Source organism: Aristolochia californica, unplaced genomic scaffold, assembly GCF_029961685.1.
Source record: "Aristolochia californica isolate CCGP_79_NKW_82.1479 unplaced genomic scaffold, dmAriCali1.0.hap1 SCAF_10, whole genome shotgun sequence".
Taxonomy (NCBI): domain Eukaryota; kingdom Viridiplantae; phylum Streptophyta; class Magnoliopsida; order Piperales; family Aristolochiaceae; genus Aristolochia; species Aristolochia californica.
The window spans coordinates 4,741,687-4,755,836 of record NW_027181771.1 but is presented as its reverse complement, the minus strand read 5'-3'; the positions used below and the strand labels follow the sequence as shown (position 1 = coordinate 4,755,836).

At 41.1% G+C, this 14,150-nt stretch overlaps 1 protein-coding gene across 1 annotated transcript in view; it reads left to right on the top strand.

Moving 5' to 3' along the window:
- The window catches only part of LOC137934304 (nardilysin-like), a 68,742-nt gene that overhangs the window by 27,055 nt on the left and 27,537 nt on the right, over window positions 1-14,150 (top strand). Inside the window, exons 10-12 of the mRNA XM_068778593.1 lie at window positions 9,123-9,279; window positions 9,881-10,036; window positions 10,163-10,551. Coding sequence (XP_068634694.1) covers window positions 9,123-9,279; window positions 9,881-10,036; window positions 10,163-10,551 — 702 coding nt within the window. The remainder of the gene's footprint in view (window positions 1-9,122; window positions 9,280-9,880; window positions 10,037-10,162; window positions 10,552-14,150) is intronic.

Below are 14,150 nucleotides of genomic sequence, written 5' to 3'. Positions count from 1 at the left end.
TTTGCAGGCTAGTTCAACCGATAATCCACGGGGAAGAACACTAGAGATTCGCCCCCAAAACATAGAGAAACCCCTCTGATGTCGATTCAAAATTATCCCAATTCAATAATGTCCCAAAATCAGCCTACAAGCCGGGCTGTATAGCTACAATCGACATTATTACAACTTTGCCCAAAATAGCGAACCCCGATAACCACGCCAAAAATCTGGTCCAACTCGGGTTTAGAATCACTTCCGAGCGACGCTTGATAACCACAAGGTACCCTCTTTGCGCTGATTTGCCAACTCAAGGTATCTCAATGCCAACGTGTTATCTGACAACTCAACATCATTTGACTTGGATCCTGCATCAGTCGCCTCGGGTTGAAGAGAACTCGCCCTCAAGTTCACAATAGCTTCACCAGAATCCACAAAACAAGGACTCATGTGTTTGACATTAAAGACATCAGAAATCCTCAAATGACTGCGGAGGCGCAGTCTGTAGGCGTTATCATTGATCCTCTGCAGGACCTCATAGGGTCCAATCTTTCGTGCCTTAAGCTTATTATACTCTCCAACAGGAAAACGATCACGAGTTAAGACTGCCCAAACAAAATCACTGACATCAAAAAGTACCTGACGACGACGACTGTTGGCCTTAATCTTGTACTTGGCATTACTCTCATGAATGGCTAGCTTCACCTGCTCATGGATGCCCAGAAGATGTTCTGCCATCTCATTTGCCTTGTGACTCAAATGACCCACATGTGGAATAGGGGCTAAGTCAAGCACCCCGGATGGATTCTGACCATAGACAATCTCAAATGGGCTCATTCCTGTGGTTTTGTGTTTCGACTTGTTATAGGCAAATTCTGCTTGAGGTAATGCCAAATCCCACTGCTTCGGCTTAGTTCCTGCCAAACTCCTCAAAAGGTTCCCTAAACTCCGGTTCACCACCTTGGTCTGACCATCTGTCTGGGGGTGGTAGGCGCTGCTAAAATTTAACTTCGTTCCCAGTTTCTCCCATAAACTTCTCCAGAAATGACTCATGAACTTGGTGTCACGATTTGAAGTAATGGAGCGGGGAACACCATGTAAACGCACAATCTCCCTGAATTAAAGATGGGCGATCTGTGCAACATCCATTGTTTTCCGGCAAGCTACAAAATGGGCCATCTTGGAAAACCTGTCAACCACAACCAAAGTAGAATCCAAGGCCCGTTGGGTACAGGGTAAGCCCAACACGAAGTCCATACTGACAGCTAACCAAGGGGCTTCAGGAACAGGTAAAGGTGTGTACAGGCCCGCATTAGTGAGAACTCCCTTAGACCGCTGGCACACATAACAACGCTCCACATAATGAGCCACATCACTGGTCAATTTGGGCCAGTAATAGTTAGAAGAGATCAAAGCCAACGTCTTATCTCGCCCAAAGTGACCCTCGTTATGAAGTTCACTAATAATCTGCTGCCTTAGTGAACAATCTAGGATGCACTACTGTAATCCACGAAACAGATAACCATTATACAAAATAAAATCATGTTGTCGACCATCAGTTACCTCCCGAATTATCCTCCCGAATGAAGGATCTGCAGCATACATATCAGAGAAAGCCTCAAATCCTGCAACTCTAGCGCTCATGGTAGTGAAGAGTAACGTACGATGGCTCAATGCATCTGCGACACGATTCAGACTCCCTGCTTGGTGCCTCGGTGCAAACGTGAACTCTTGCAAGTACGCCACCCACTTGGCATGCCGTCTACTCAGCTCGTGTTGGCCATTGATGTACTGCAGGGCCTCATGATCAGTGATAAGAATGAACTCCCTCTGTACTATGTAATGACGCCAATGCTTCAGGGATTGAACTATGGCATAAAACTCCAGATCATTGGTGGAATAATTCTTCTTTGATTCTGATAGCTTCTCACTAAAAAAAGCTATGGGCCGCCCCTCCTGACTCAGAACACCACCAATGCCAACCCCAGATGCATCACAGTTTACTCAAACATCTTCTCAAAATCAGGAAGTGCCAAAACTGGTGCCGCTGTCTTCTTTTGCTTGACCAGTTGAAAACTGGCCTCCGCCTCCTCGGACCACTGGAAATCACGTCCCTTGAGGTACTCTGTGATAGGAGCAATCAAAGTGCTGAAGTTTCTAATGAACCGATGGTAGAAGGACGCCAAGCCATGGAAACTTCTGACATCGTGCAAGGTCTTTGGTTTGGGCCACTCCAAGACTGCATCTATCTTCGACTAATCTGCATGCTATCAGTAGACACAACAAAACCAAGAAAAGTTACAGAAGTAGTGAAGAAAGAACACTTCTTCTGAGTGACGAACAGGCGCTTTGTCCTCAACATATCAAAAACAGCACGAAGGTGATCAAAATGTGACGCCTACGTCGGACTATAAATGAGGATGTCGTTGAAGTAAACTACAATGAATTTCCCCATGAAAGGCTGTAAAACCTGATTCATAAATCTCATAAATGTGCTGGGCGCATTGGACAACCCAAAAGGCATGACCATCCACTCATACAACCCATATTGCGTCTTAAACGCCTTCTTCCACTCATCTCCAGGCCGTATTCTGATCTTGTGGTATCCGCTTTAAAGGTCAAGTTTTGAGAAGACCTTAGAACCTGACAACTGGTCTAACATATCATCCAGGCGAGGAATTGGAAACCTGTATTTCACTGTAATCCTATTGATTGCTCTACTATCAACACACATACGCCAAGAGCCATCTTTCTTCGGCACCGGCAGGGCAGGAACTGCACATGGGCTCATACTCTCATGAATGTAGCCCCTCTCCAACAACTCTACCACCTGTCGCTGCAACTCTTCAGATTCCTTGGGACTGAGGCGATACGCCGTTTGATTAGGCAAACTGGACCCCAGAACAAGGTCAATCTGATGGTGAATATCCGTCATAGGCGGCAGCCCAAGAGGAAGAATCTCTGGCATCAGGTCAGAAATCTCTGCTAGTAGCTGTTGCACCTCTGCTGGTAAATCTGGATTCACTTTTGTGGCACTATTCCCGCAAGGCAGTAGAGCATAGACTACGTCTCCACGCTCTATCTCAACTAAAAACTTGGACATTGAAAGCAGGTTAGTATTATTGGCTATCGGGGTAGGAGTGGGTCCTTCTCGACGAGGTGCCAACACAATGTTCTTCCCTTTGATGCTAAGGGAATATGTATTTTTATGCCCATCATGAATAACATTGCGATTATACTGCCAAGGTCTGCCTATCAATACATGACAAACATCCAAAGACACAACATCACACCAAGTATTATCAAAATATTTCATGCTGATCGAAAAAGAAACTAAGCATCGCCTATCTACTGTTACCTCACTGCCTTTATTCAGCCACGACAATTTGTATGACTTGGGATGGCTATTTGTCTTCAATTGCAATTTCTGGATAGTCTCTTCAGACACTACATTCTCACAACTACCACTGTCAATGATCATCTTGCAGACTTTATCTGCAACTGTACAGGTCATGTGGAAAATATTGGTTCTCAACTAATCGTCCCCTGAATCGCCCTTGGCGTCAATAGAATCTTACGAACGACCAGAGTCTCATGGCCATCTCCATACAACACATCTCCATTTTCTTCATCGTCATACACAGGTTCTCCAATCTCGTCAGTTTTTTCTACCACGTCTTCCTCAATCAGGAAATTTTTGCCCTTCTAACTAGCAGGCTTCCTACACTCAGTCGCTTTATGTCCCTGCTCACCACATCAGAAACATCTAATATTTGAGTTAGAATTACCCTGTGGTGGCTACTGTGCAGGACGAGATTCTTGAGGGCGAATTGGCCGATTGCTTTGATCGCTTCTAATCATTGGCCTCCTGTTCTGCTATTTTTCCACAACAAGTGCACGCTGGTATGCTTCAGAAACGGTCCACAACAAGTGAAGGCTGGGGATGTCCTGCAATGACTGTCGTAATCCCCCCAAATACCATGCTACCATTTGCTCTTCCATCTCAGATAAGTAATTCCGGGCTATCAATTGATAGAACTCCTCCACGTAATCATCAACCAATCTCGTGCCTTGCCTCAACGAATGAAGTCGCTAGAACAAGGTTTGAGTGTAGCCGAAAGGAAGGAAGTGACCCTTCATCTTTTTCTTCATCTTCTCCCAATCAGTAATCTTGGCCTTGCCCTACTGGTCTCGTGATCGCCTCAACTGCTCCCACCACACAGATGCTTTGCCCATGAGTTTGATGGCAACCAATTTCACTTTGACACGATCTGGGACTTCCTTATACTAAAAAATACACACTATTTCATTCAACCAATCGACGAATCCTTCGGCCTGTAACGTACCAGAAAACTTGGGTAGAGTCACTTTGAAACCGAGGTCTCCAGATCGATCCCCCCGACCACGGTGCTCCCAGAATCGAGCATGATTGCGATTTGGGTCTTCGAAACTGGCATCGGAATCGTGATCTTCCATATCACGATCATCGAAATCCTGCGTCGTTTGACACTGGGTTAACTCCGCAACTTGTCTCTGTAAATCCTCAATCATCACATCCTGAACGTTATGACCACGGTGTGGGACTTCCTTGTTCGGACCCGGCCTACGACGACCACGACCACGACCACCAGCCATGGAAACTTATGAAATCTCACCCCAGGAAGATGCTGAAACTCTGGTAATCTGCACGGTGCGATTTCCGAAGATCTTCCGGTAGCAGCTTCAAATAGCAGATCTGTTCTCTGCTTGGTCGAGTCCCGAGTTCTTTCGGCAGCAGCGTCGAACGACAGTTCCGGCGACGGCGACAACTACGCTCGAGCCTTCTAGCTGCTTCTCACCGCAGCGTCTCTGGCGAGATCGAAGCTTCTCCTGAAGCTTTGATACCAACTGACACCGAACAGAATAGTGATTATTCTGCAGGCTAGTTCAATCGATAATCCACGGGAAAGAACACTAGAGATTCGCCCCCAAAACACAGAGAAACCCCTCTGATGTCGATTCAAAATTATCCCAATTCAATAATGTCCCTAAATCAGCCCACAAGCCGGGCTGTATAGCTAAGATCGGCATTATTACAATTTTGCCCAAAATAGCGAACCCCAATAACCACGCCAAAAATCTGGCCCAACTCGGGTTCATAATCACTTCCTAGTGACGCTTGATAACCACGAGGTACCCTCTTTGCGCTGATCTGCCAACTCAAGGTATCTCAATGCCAACAACGTGTTATCTGACAACTCAGCGTCATTTGTCTTGGATCTTGCATAGAAAATACTCCCAGAAAATTATCAAATTAAATGCAGAGGACAGATTCTACCTTAGTAGAATCAGAAAAGCCAGAAGGAGCAGAAAACACTAAGATGATTAAACTAGAGTGGTCTCTGAGAACCACTGTCCCTTATGTGGAATTGGGGTTTACTCTTGAGCTGCTATCAAAATTTAGTTTGATCCACTCTTCTTGAGGGGCAACAAAGGAGTCATTGGAACATACTTGGAGGAAGAATGTTGAGTAAAGCAAGTAAAGAGGCATATTTGTACTTATCATGAAGTATATGTGCTGTTTATTTATATGTATTTCATGAAGGGTGGATTAGTCAGACCACTTAAAGTGGTATTTGCTGCTTAGTTATTTAAGGGCAATTCTATCTTTTAGCCCTAAAAAATTTACCTTAAGTGGAGAATGCCAGAGCTGGATGGTTCCGTCCACCACTGATGGGTTAGGTACTTGGCTTTCCGCACTTAACAGACCGGTCTTTTGGGTTGTATTGGCTAGGCGTTTGACAGAGAAGAGTTGTTTTTAGATCTAATCCTGTGAATTACGTGAACTAGAAATCACATAAGTCTCTTCCTGTTCTTCTTTCTCTCATTTTTCTCTTCAAGTTTGGATTTTTATCACTTTACCTGGTATCAGATTTACCCACAATCCATCGTGGTGTGTTCTAATTCAATTCTTCTCCTCCTTTTCTCTTCTTTCCTTCTTGTTTTTTTCCGAGCTTGTGCTACCTCCAGGCTGCTTGTCTTGTGTTATTACCCAAGGTAATGGAAAAAAAAAATCCCTGTCTACTCTCCTTGGATGGTGTTTAACTACCGGCCTACTACTTGCAAATGGCGTTTAACTATCTGCCTACTGCCTGCCTGTCATTTCTAAAAGAGTAGAGGGGATTCTACTGTCTTAAAGCTGTCTGGATGTGCCTATATCCTTCTATGATAATCGAAGTTGGTGTTTCTTGCCCTTATTTGGCATCCTCTGTCATTAGCATTGCTGATTGAAGTGCTGCTAGGTTGAATTGAGTTGGTTATTGAATGTTGGAGGAGAGATGGAAATCTTTTGAGGGTGTGAATTGTAGTTTTTGCAGTAAAGTACTTATTTGGGATAGCTTTATCTTCCATTGTGGCTGAAACTACTGATATGAAGCCTGCAAACGTGAATGAGAAGGATAATCATATTTGTATATCACATCAAGTAAATAGGAAGACTATGTTGTGTGGGCACAAACTGTCAAAATTTTTCTTGGTTCAATGGTTTGGCAGAAGTCCTTGCTAGGATGAGTGATTCTCTTCTTGGCCTTGTTGAAAAGTTCTAGATTGCTATGATACTGGATGAATTTTTGTTCTCTGTTTTTGTTTTTTGTGGTTGATAGTTTCTGTTTTGATGTTCCTTTTATACTAGCACTTTTTTAGTGGCCTTGTAATTTGTATTCTCTCTTCTTTCCTCATTCAATGAAATTCTCGCTATTCTAAAAAAGTTGTCTCTGCTACCTGCTTCATTCAAATCTCATTTCCATTTTGTCGATTTTCTGAGTTATCCTGGTTTTGCTCTGGCTTAGAGTAATCCTACCTAACTTTTTTTTGGTATGTTTCTAATAGTAGTGTTAAAATATCAGTTCAGGGTTATTTTAATCATTTCTTAAATTATGTTTTTATCTTAGCTTATGTTTATTAGATAGACAATGTTTTCATATGCATATAGTTCAAGCTTCATTCCATTTTTTTTTTTTTGAAATGAAGCTTCTTTCAATTTGGAGATGTATTTTAGGAGATGTAAGTTTATGTATTTTGTAAAATTCACTTAAAACCATGAAATGAAAGCTGGAATTGCAAAGCCTGAGAAATGTATTTTGTAACTTTATGTATTTAGAGATGTATTTGAATTGCAAGTTTTTTAATATTATTTAGGAGTCTGATAATCATATCTTAATTCATTGTTCTTTTGATTGTTTAGTGTAGGACATGGTGTTTTTTTTTTTTTTTTTTTTTGAAAAAGATGCTCTCATTAAGGCACAAGGCCAAAGAGGAATTACAAGGCCTGAGATATGGTATCTTTGACAATGAGGCATTGGACAGACACTCCCTCTTTGGCAAGCGAGTCAACCAAGCTATTGGCTGATCTCAATACATGATTCTAGGAAGAAACCCAAGATGCAAAGTCCATAATTTCAAAGAAAAGGTGATGAAGCCGCCATGGGGGTAAGTTTGGTTTTTGCACCAATTGATGATAAAAAAGGGATCTCCCTTTACCATGAGATCTCCTTGAAATCAAGTGTTGAAAATTCTTGAGTCTGTGGACGAGGGCGGTCAGAAGTGACATCTTCCCAGGCAAGAACAGGACCTAAAAACTCCTCCACATCCAACAGGCCCTGGATTGCCAAGGGAGCTTGCCTTAAAGTTCAGTTTTGATGCAGCCAAGGGGAGGAGGGATTGCTGAACTCGGGCATGCTTGGGATTGGACAACGAGGTGATCAGAACCCAATTTTCCTAGCGGTAACCAGCTTCATGATGCTGAAAGAGTTTCTACATGGACAGCCAAGAGATGATTCTGTCGAGTGCATGGAAAGAGTCTAAGCTGGAGGTTGAGCACTTGAAGCTGGAGGTTGCGCACTTGTTGTGAAAGTGCCTCTAATTTCCCTCAAGCTAGATCATCCAAGGGGCAGAAGCCACACAAGACTTAAGCATGATTTTACCTTTATTTTTTGGCAATGGGGAGGTGAGGAGCTGAGCAAGGAAAGTTGTCCAGGACTTGGGGGGCCGCAAAAATTGAGCCCAAATAGGTTGAGGAAAAAAGACCGGATGCACAATGCAAAGAGGCAATGCACCAAGATGTGGTTGCTTCTCACAAAGCCAACAAGTTAGGCTAGAGAGAAGGGCACTTCTTTTGCTTAAATTATCCAACGTAAGGATCTTCCCATGCAATGAGCTCCAAATAAAAAAATTTCACTTTGTGAGGGGTGGATAGGGACCAGTCGGTTCGGGCCCAGTGTGAGGCAACAAGGTGGCCATCACTAAGGTGTCTGTAACAGTTAGGAGTAGAGAAGTCACCGCCTGGCTCGGGCACCCAGATAGGAATGTCCTCAAGATGTCATTGGAAGGCAAAGGTTGCTGAGGAGCTATAGGAGTCGAAGAGCTTCATTAGATTCTGAGTTGTCAGGAGCTCTTCATAAAGCTTGGTCTCAGGAGGTGTTGCAACTGATATTTGTTATCGTTGCCTTAGCCACAAGCCTAAGCCTGACAGGGTACTGAGTGAGGTGAAAAGTGAGAGGGAACATGTCTTTGAGAGGTTGTTGATTCACTCAAATGTCATTAAAGAACCTTACTTTGTCCCCTTTGCCAACTTGAAACCTCTAGGCTCCTTGAATCATGGGGAAGAGTCTAGCAATTGTTTTTGTAGTGGGGGAGAGCTTGTGAATATTTTCTCCGAGCCACAACCTGTTTGACATGAATCTGGCTTTGTGGAGCACCATAGGAGCCCAGATGGCGTCCCTGCAGCAATTAATCCAGGTGCTGCTAAACTTTTTTGACTATCGGTTTTGCTTGTCCTTTTTGTAAAAAAGTTAAAAAAAGAAACTCTTATGGGTTCGAAAGCTATTCTGAATGCGACCCATCTAAATATATCTCAAATAATAATTGACCTGCTAAAATGAAAATGACATTTCAAAAGAAACCTAAATAAATTTTTAACTTAAGTTCTGGAACCTATTACAATCGAAAAAACACATTTTTGGCTCCTTATTGAGCTAAATAGCCAAGTTCTCTTTCTTCATCCTGGAGGAAACTTTAAACTGTTGATTCATGTATTAACTTAGTCAAGGCCATTTAATTTTCCATGGATTTATTTTGAAAATTTCTTTTGTAATGCAACTCTTTTGCAGGTATATGAGGTTATTGGAGTGGTCTATCAATACCTTAAGTTGTTACGCCAAGTGGGTCCACAAGAGTGGGTTTTTAAGGAACTTCAGGATATTGGGAATATGGAATTTCGATTTGCAGAAGAGCAATCCCAGGATGATTATGCAGTTGAACTCGCAGGTTTAAACTCAATGGTTCCCTCCTAATCTCTTGCTCTCATAAATGTCAACTTTTTGCGAAATTGGTTGATATGCTCTGGTATAATATAGGAATTTCATCAAATAATGGTACTCTACTGCTCTGATTCATGTCATTCTTGAAAATTGGTTCAGTGTATCAGTGATATATATCAAAATTCAGTGTCTAGTAGGCTATTGAATACTGTTACATCAATCATGGTTTAAGATTGGTCTTGTTGCTATTGTATCATTTATGTTTGCTAGCACACAGTAGAAGGGGCAGTCTGGTCATTTTAGAGGGTCTGTATTGTCTAGTATCTTACTCAGTATGTTTAGATGTCTCTATGGTCCATTTTTCATGTAATTTGCAGGTGTAGATTAGGAGTTATAAGTAGTTATGTATGATGGACATATTTGTCATCATACCCGACTCTCATTTAAGTGAATAAAAGAGGTTTGGGGATCGATTTCTGATCCCCAACGAGAGACCTCTCTGGCTCTCTTTACCCATTTCTTTCTCCTCTCAATCTTCTTTCTTTTATCATTTTATAATGTTATTTCTTGTACTAACTCTAGCTATTTATGATGATTATTTGTTATAGAAAACTTGCTGGTCTATTCTGTGGAGGATGTTATTTATGGGGAGTATGTATTCAAAGTTTGGGATTCGGAGCTTGTTGAACATGTTCTGGGTTTTTTTACACCAGAAAACATGAGGGTCGACCTTGCTTCAAAGTCTTTCAATTTGCAGTTAGAAGGTAATCTCCTATGAGTGGTCATGACTTCTCATTCAGAATGTTCCTGTATTTACAATTTGTTTTTTGCATGCATCATGCCTTCCAGTGTTGGTAACTTCTCCTCTTTTGGCTTTTTTATGTTTTCAGGTGTTCAGAGTGAACCATGGTTTGGAACACCTTACATCGAAGATGAAATCTCAGCATCTGTTTTAAAGACATGGAGGGATCCACCTGTTATCGACCCAGACTTGCATTTGCCCCCTAAGAATAATTTTATCCCATGCGATTTCACAATTCGAAGACCAAATCCAATGGAGTCTACCAGTATAGCTGCCAATCTAGAACATCCAATATGCTTAATCGATGAACCGTTGGTGAAGTTATGGTACAAGCCTGACTGGATCTTCAATGTTCCTCGTGCAAATACTTATTTCTTAATAAATGTGAAGGATGGGTATAAAAGTGTTCAAAGTTGTGTATTGACTGAATTGTTTGTGAATCTTCTTAAGGACAAGCTGAATGATGTTTTGTATCAGGTAATCTTTTTCTGTGTTTGGTTTTTTTTTCTGTGTTATTACTGATTTACTCTATTATGGTATGATGCTTTGACAGAAAAAATTGAAAACGTGAAGTAGAAGAAAGTTTTTTGATAAATTGTGCGATTTCATGATAAGCCCGAAGGCAAAACAGCAACAAACAAGCAACAGTCAAGGAGGGGGACCTCTTACAATGAGGGATTGGAGGGTAACCCCCTTTCTAACAAGAGAATTAAACACTATTTGCTGATCTAGGAATAAGAGTCCAACTACAAATAACATATTTAGACAAGTCCAGGATTTCAGATGAGAGTAGACGAAGAAGAAAGCTATGCAGAGTAAAGGAGAACGGAGCTATTGCACAACTTCGTTAACTGTCAAATTAGGGTCTAACCATCGATCGTTTCTCTGATAACATAACTTACAAGATAAAAGATAGAACTACCCTTCCTCTAAGAATACAACTTAAAAGTACTTAAAGTGACTAATCTACCCTTAAGTAGGTAACACTTAATACATCAACATAATTACATTCTTGCCCTTTGTTAGAAGTTGTGTTAATTAATGTTGAAATATATGTAAAGGGTATTTTGGTCAGTTTCTATTGTCTTATGTCCCTCATAGAATAGTACTAAGTTTATCTTCAGGTGACGTTATATGTTCTGCTTTTGAAAGTAGTTTTGAGTTGTTGATAGGGAGTTATAAGGGTTTATGCATAGAGGGGCACTATTGTAACTTTGTGTCTTTTTCATTTAAGTGAGTACATAAAAAGCATAAGGGGGTCGAGTTTAGTCCCTAAGAAGTGCTGCTGTTACGCTCTCTTTTTATCCTTCTTTTGTGCTTCTTTCTTCCTTTTCTTTTCTCCTATTTTTCTTCTTAATTGTTACTTTTTATATGGTATCAGATCATTAATCCAGTTGTTTTGACTTCCATCCTACTTTTCCTCTTTCTTAAAACCTGCAACGACTCTAGTAAAGGGAAATTTCAGGATTATCTATTAATTGACTTTTAAGGTTCGATTTTGCTTTTCCCTTTTTTGTGGCATAACCTTAGGTTTGATGACTTCTATTGTCAATTGAAAAGCTTAATGAAGTTTTTGTGCCCCGAAAGGGTTGTTAACTGGGTCTTCCCCAATTTTGGTTTGCACGGGTCCCCAAACTTGTGCCTGCTGCCTACATCATCACTCTACATGCTAACATCATCTATATGTTTGGTCTCGCTTGCTGATGTATGCTGATTTACACTTCTTAAGAGGATAATCGAGAAATAGTAGTTCAGATTGTATTTTTGGTGTCATAATTCTATCCATTGAAGGCCAGACTTCATATGCTTAGGCAAAATACTATGTTTCTTGTTTGTTTTTGGTGCTGGTAGATGTATTAGTTTGTTTCAGCTTCATTATTGTTGGCTTTTTAGTGTTTTTTGGTAGTAGACTGTTGAAGAACAGGTATGAGAGGGTCTTTCATGACTCTCATAATAAGAAGTTTCATAGAGCTATAATTAATATGGCAGAGTTCAACAAGAGTCTCATAAAAAAATCTCAGTTAAAAGGTATTTTAGTAATGTTCGTTTTCTATTCATGTTCAGTTGTTTGATTACTTTAGGGTTTATCTTTAAGTATTAAACTTTGCCCAGATAATATAACTTCTCAGGCAGTGGGCCTCATCTCAAGCTGGCTACATTCTAGGAAGGAGTTTGTTTCTCTATCGGGCAACTCCCTTCGAGAAAATTGGGGTTTGATAGCGCACATGGCGGGCCCCCGTAGGAATCCGGTTATGGCCACCTGGGATCCTCCCCCTTAGGTAGTGCTTTAGGCCGTCCTGGGCCAGCTGGAGCCGGTGGTGTTTTCAGAGACAGTAGTGGAGACCCTATTCTATCCTATGCAGGGCCAGTGGGTATTGTTGATTCAAATACTGCTGAAGTGAGCTCTTCTGTTCGGCCTCCAAATCTTTAAAGAGCGGCTCCATGACAAGCTGATTATTGAAGGCGGTTCAAAAACTGTCATCAGCTAGTGTTCAAAAGAAAACTCCCCTCCTTGGCGCCACTGGCCAATCACTGATTGTATTGCTGACATTGTGTCATCCATTCATTGTAATTGGAACCTCATTCCTAGATCAGCCAATTCTTTGTCTGATAAATTGGCAAAATCCGGAACATCCTAGTAATCTCTCATTGTTTGGGAAGGCTTCCCCTCGTGTAATCTGCTCATTTGAGCTCTCATATTTAAATTCAGCATCATTTAAAAAAAAAAAAAAAAGATTGGGTAGGTCTTTAGTTATATACTTGAGCTTTTTATCCCAAAAGGCCCGTACTTCCTGAATTCAAACTACATACTAGAATTTAGCTTCTTAGAAATTATCTGGGTGATATTATGTTCTATCTCGTCATACTTGGCTGGCTTAACATCATGTTGATCAGGTGTTGCAGTTACTATGAACAGGGTACTAGGCATAAATAACCACGTACTAGGTCAATCACAGGAGAAATAGTTGGTGCAGAAATGTACCAACACCAAAATTAATTCAGACACAAGCTAGAGACCAGAACTCAATTTCAGCAACCACTTGAAATCAACCGATGCAACAGTAATAAACCCAAAGACACTAAGGTCTGATATATGCTTGCAGTAAACTCTTCAAAAACACCTTAAAGTAGACACAACAGGGTACACTTCATCTAGTCTAATCAGCAAAATTCACAAACATCCACAAACGGCAGAACATAGACACAGGAGTACTGTGAAGACAGTTCAAGGCAGTAGGAACCCTCTCAGATCTTCATAAACCCCATAGATGGGGCAGACAGTAGTAAGCAATCATCCAAAGATGGGAGATAGGCAATCAATCCAGCACCAGAGGATGATGGGATTCGAAATGATGACCTTTGAGGTCTGTGGCAGGATCTACAGGGATATTTCTGTCTTAAATGAAGTAGGAAGGGGAAAACAAAAGAAGAAAAAGGGACTTAAAAATAAGAAAAGGTTAAACAACACCTGTGGTAGTCTCTTGGAGCTTTGATACCATGAAAATTGAAAGCCTGTAGTACACAGAGCAGGAAAGGAGAATAGCGCTATGACACGATTTCATCAACTGTCAGATTAGAGTTTAATTGTTGATCTCTCTCTAATAACATAATTACAAGGTAAAGGACATAATTATCTTTCCTCTAAGACTACAAGTTAAAGTCACTATTCTACCCTTCGGTAGGCGATACTTAATACATCAATCTAATTACAATTGTTGCCCTTCTTTCCACCACTCTCGACAGACAACAAAGAGAGGATGCTGTCATTCATCGGTTTCTTTGATCAACTTATTGATCTTGTTCATGGAATTTTGTGCATAATACCATTTCTATGTTTAATTTAAATGCACAATCTATGGCTCTCAATCTGATTAGGTTTGGCCAATGGCTCATCCTTTAGTGCCATCCTTCAGTAGCTTACTGATGCATATTGTTTTTGGTTTTTCTTCCCTGTGCTTGCTACTTAATTATCTTCTCTTGCAGTCAGGCGATGATGTTGTTGTTGTTGTGAATGGCAGAGGTGTTTGTATTCATTTGCCTCTGTGGTGTGCACAATCAAGTGTATGCATGACAAT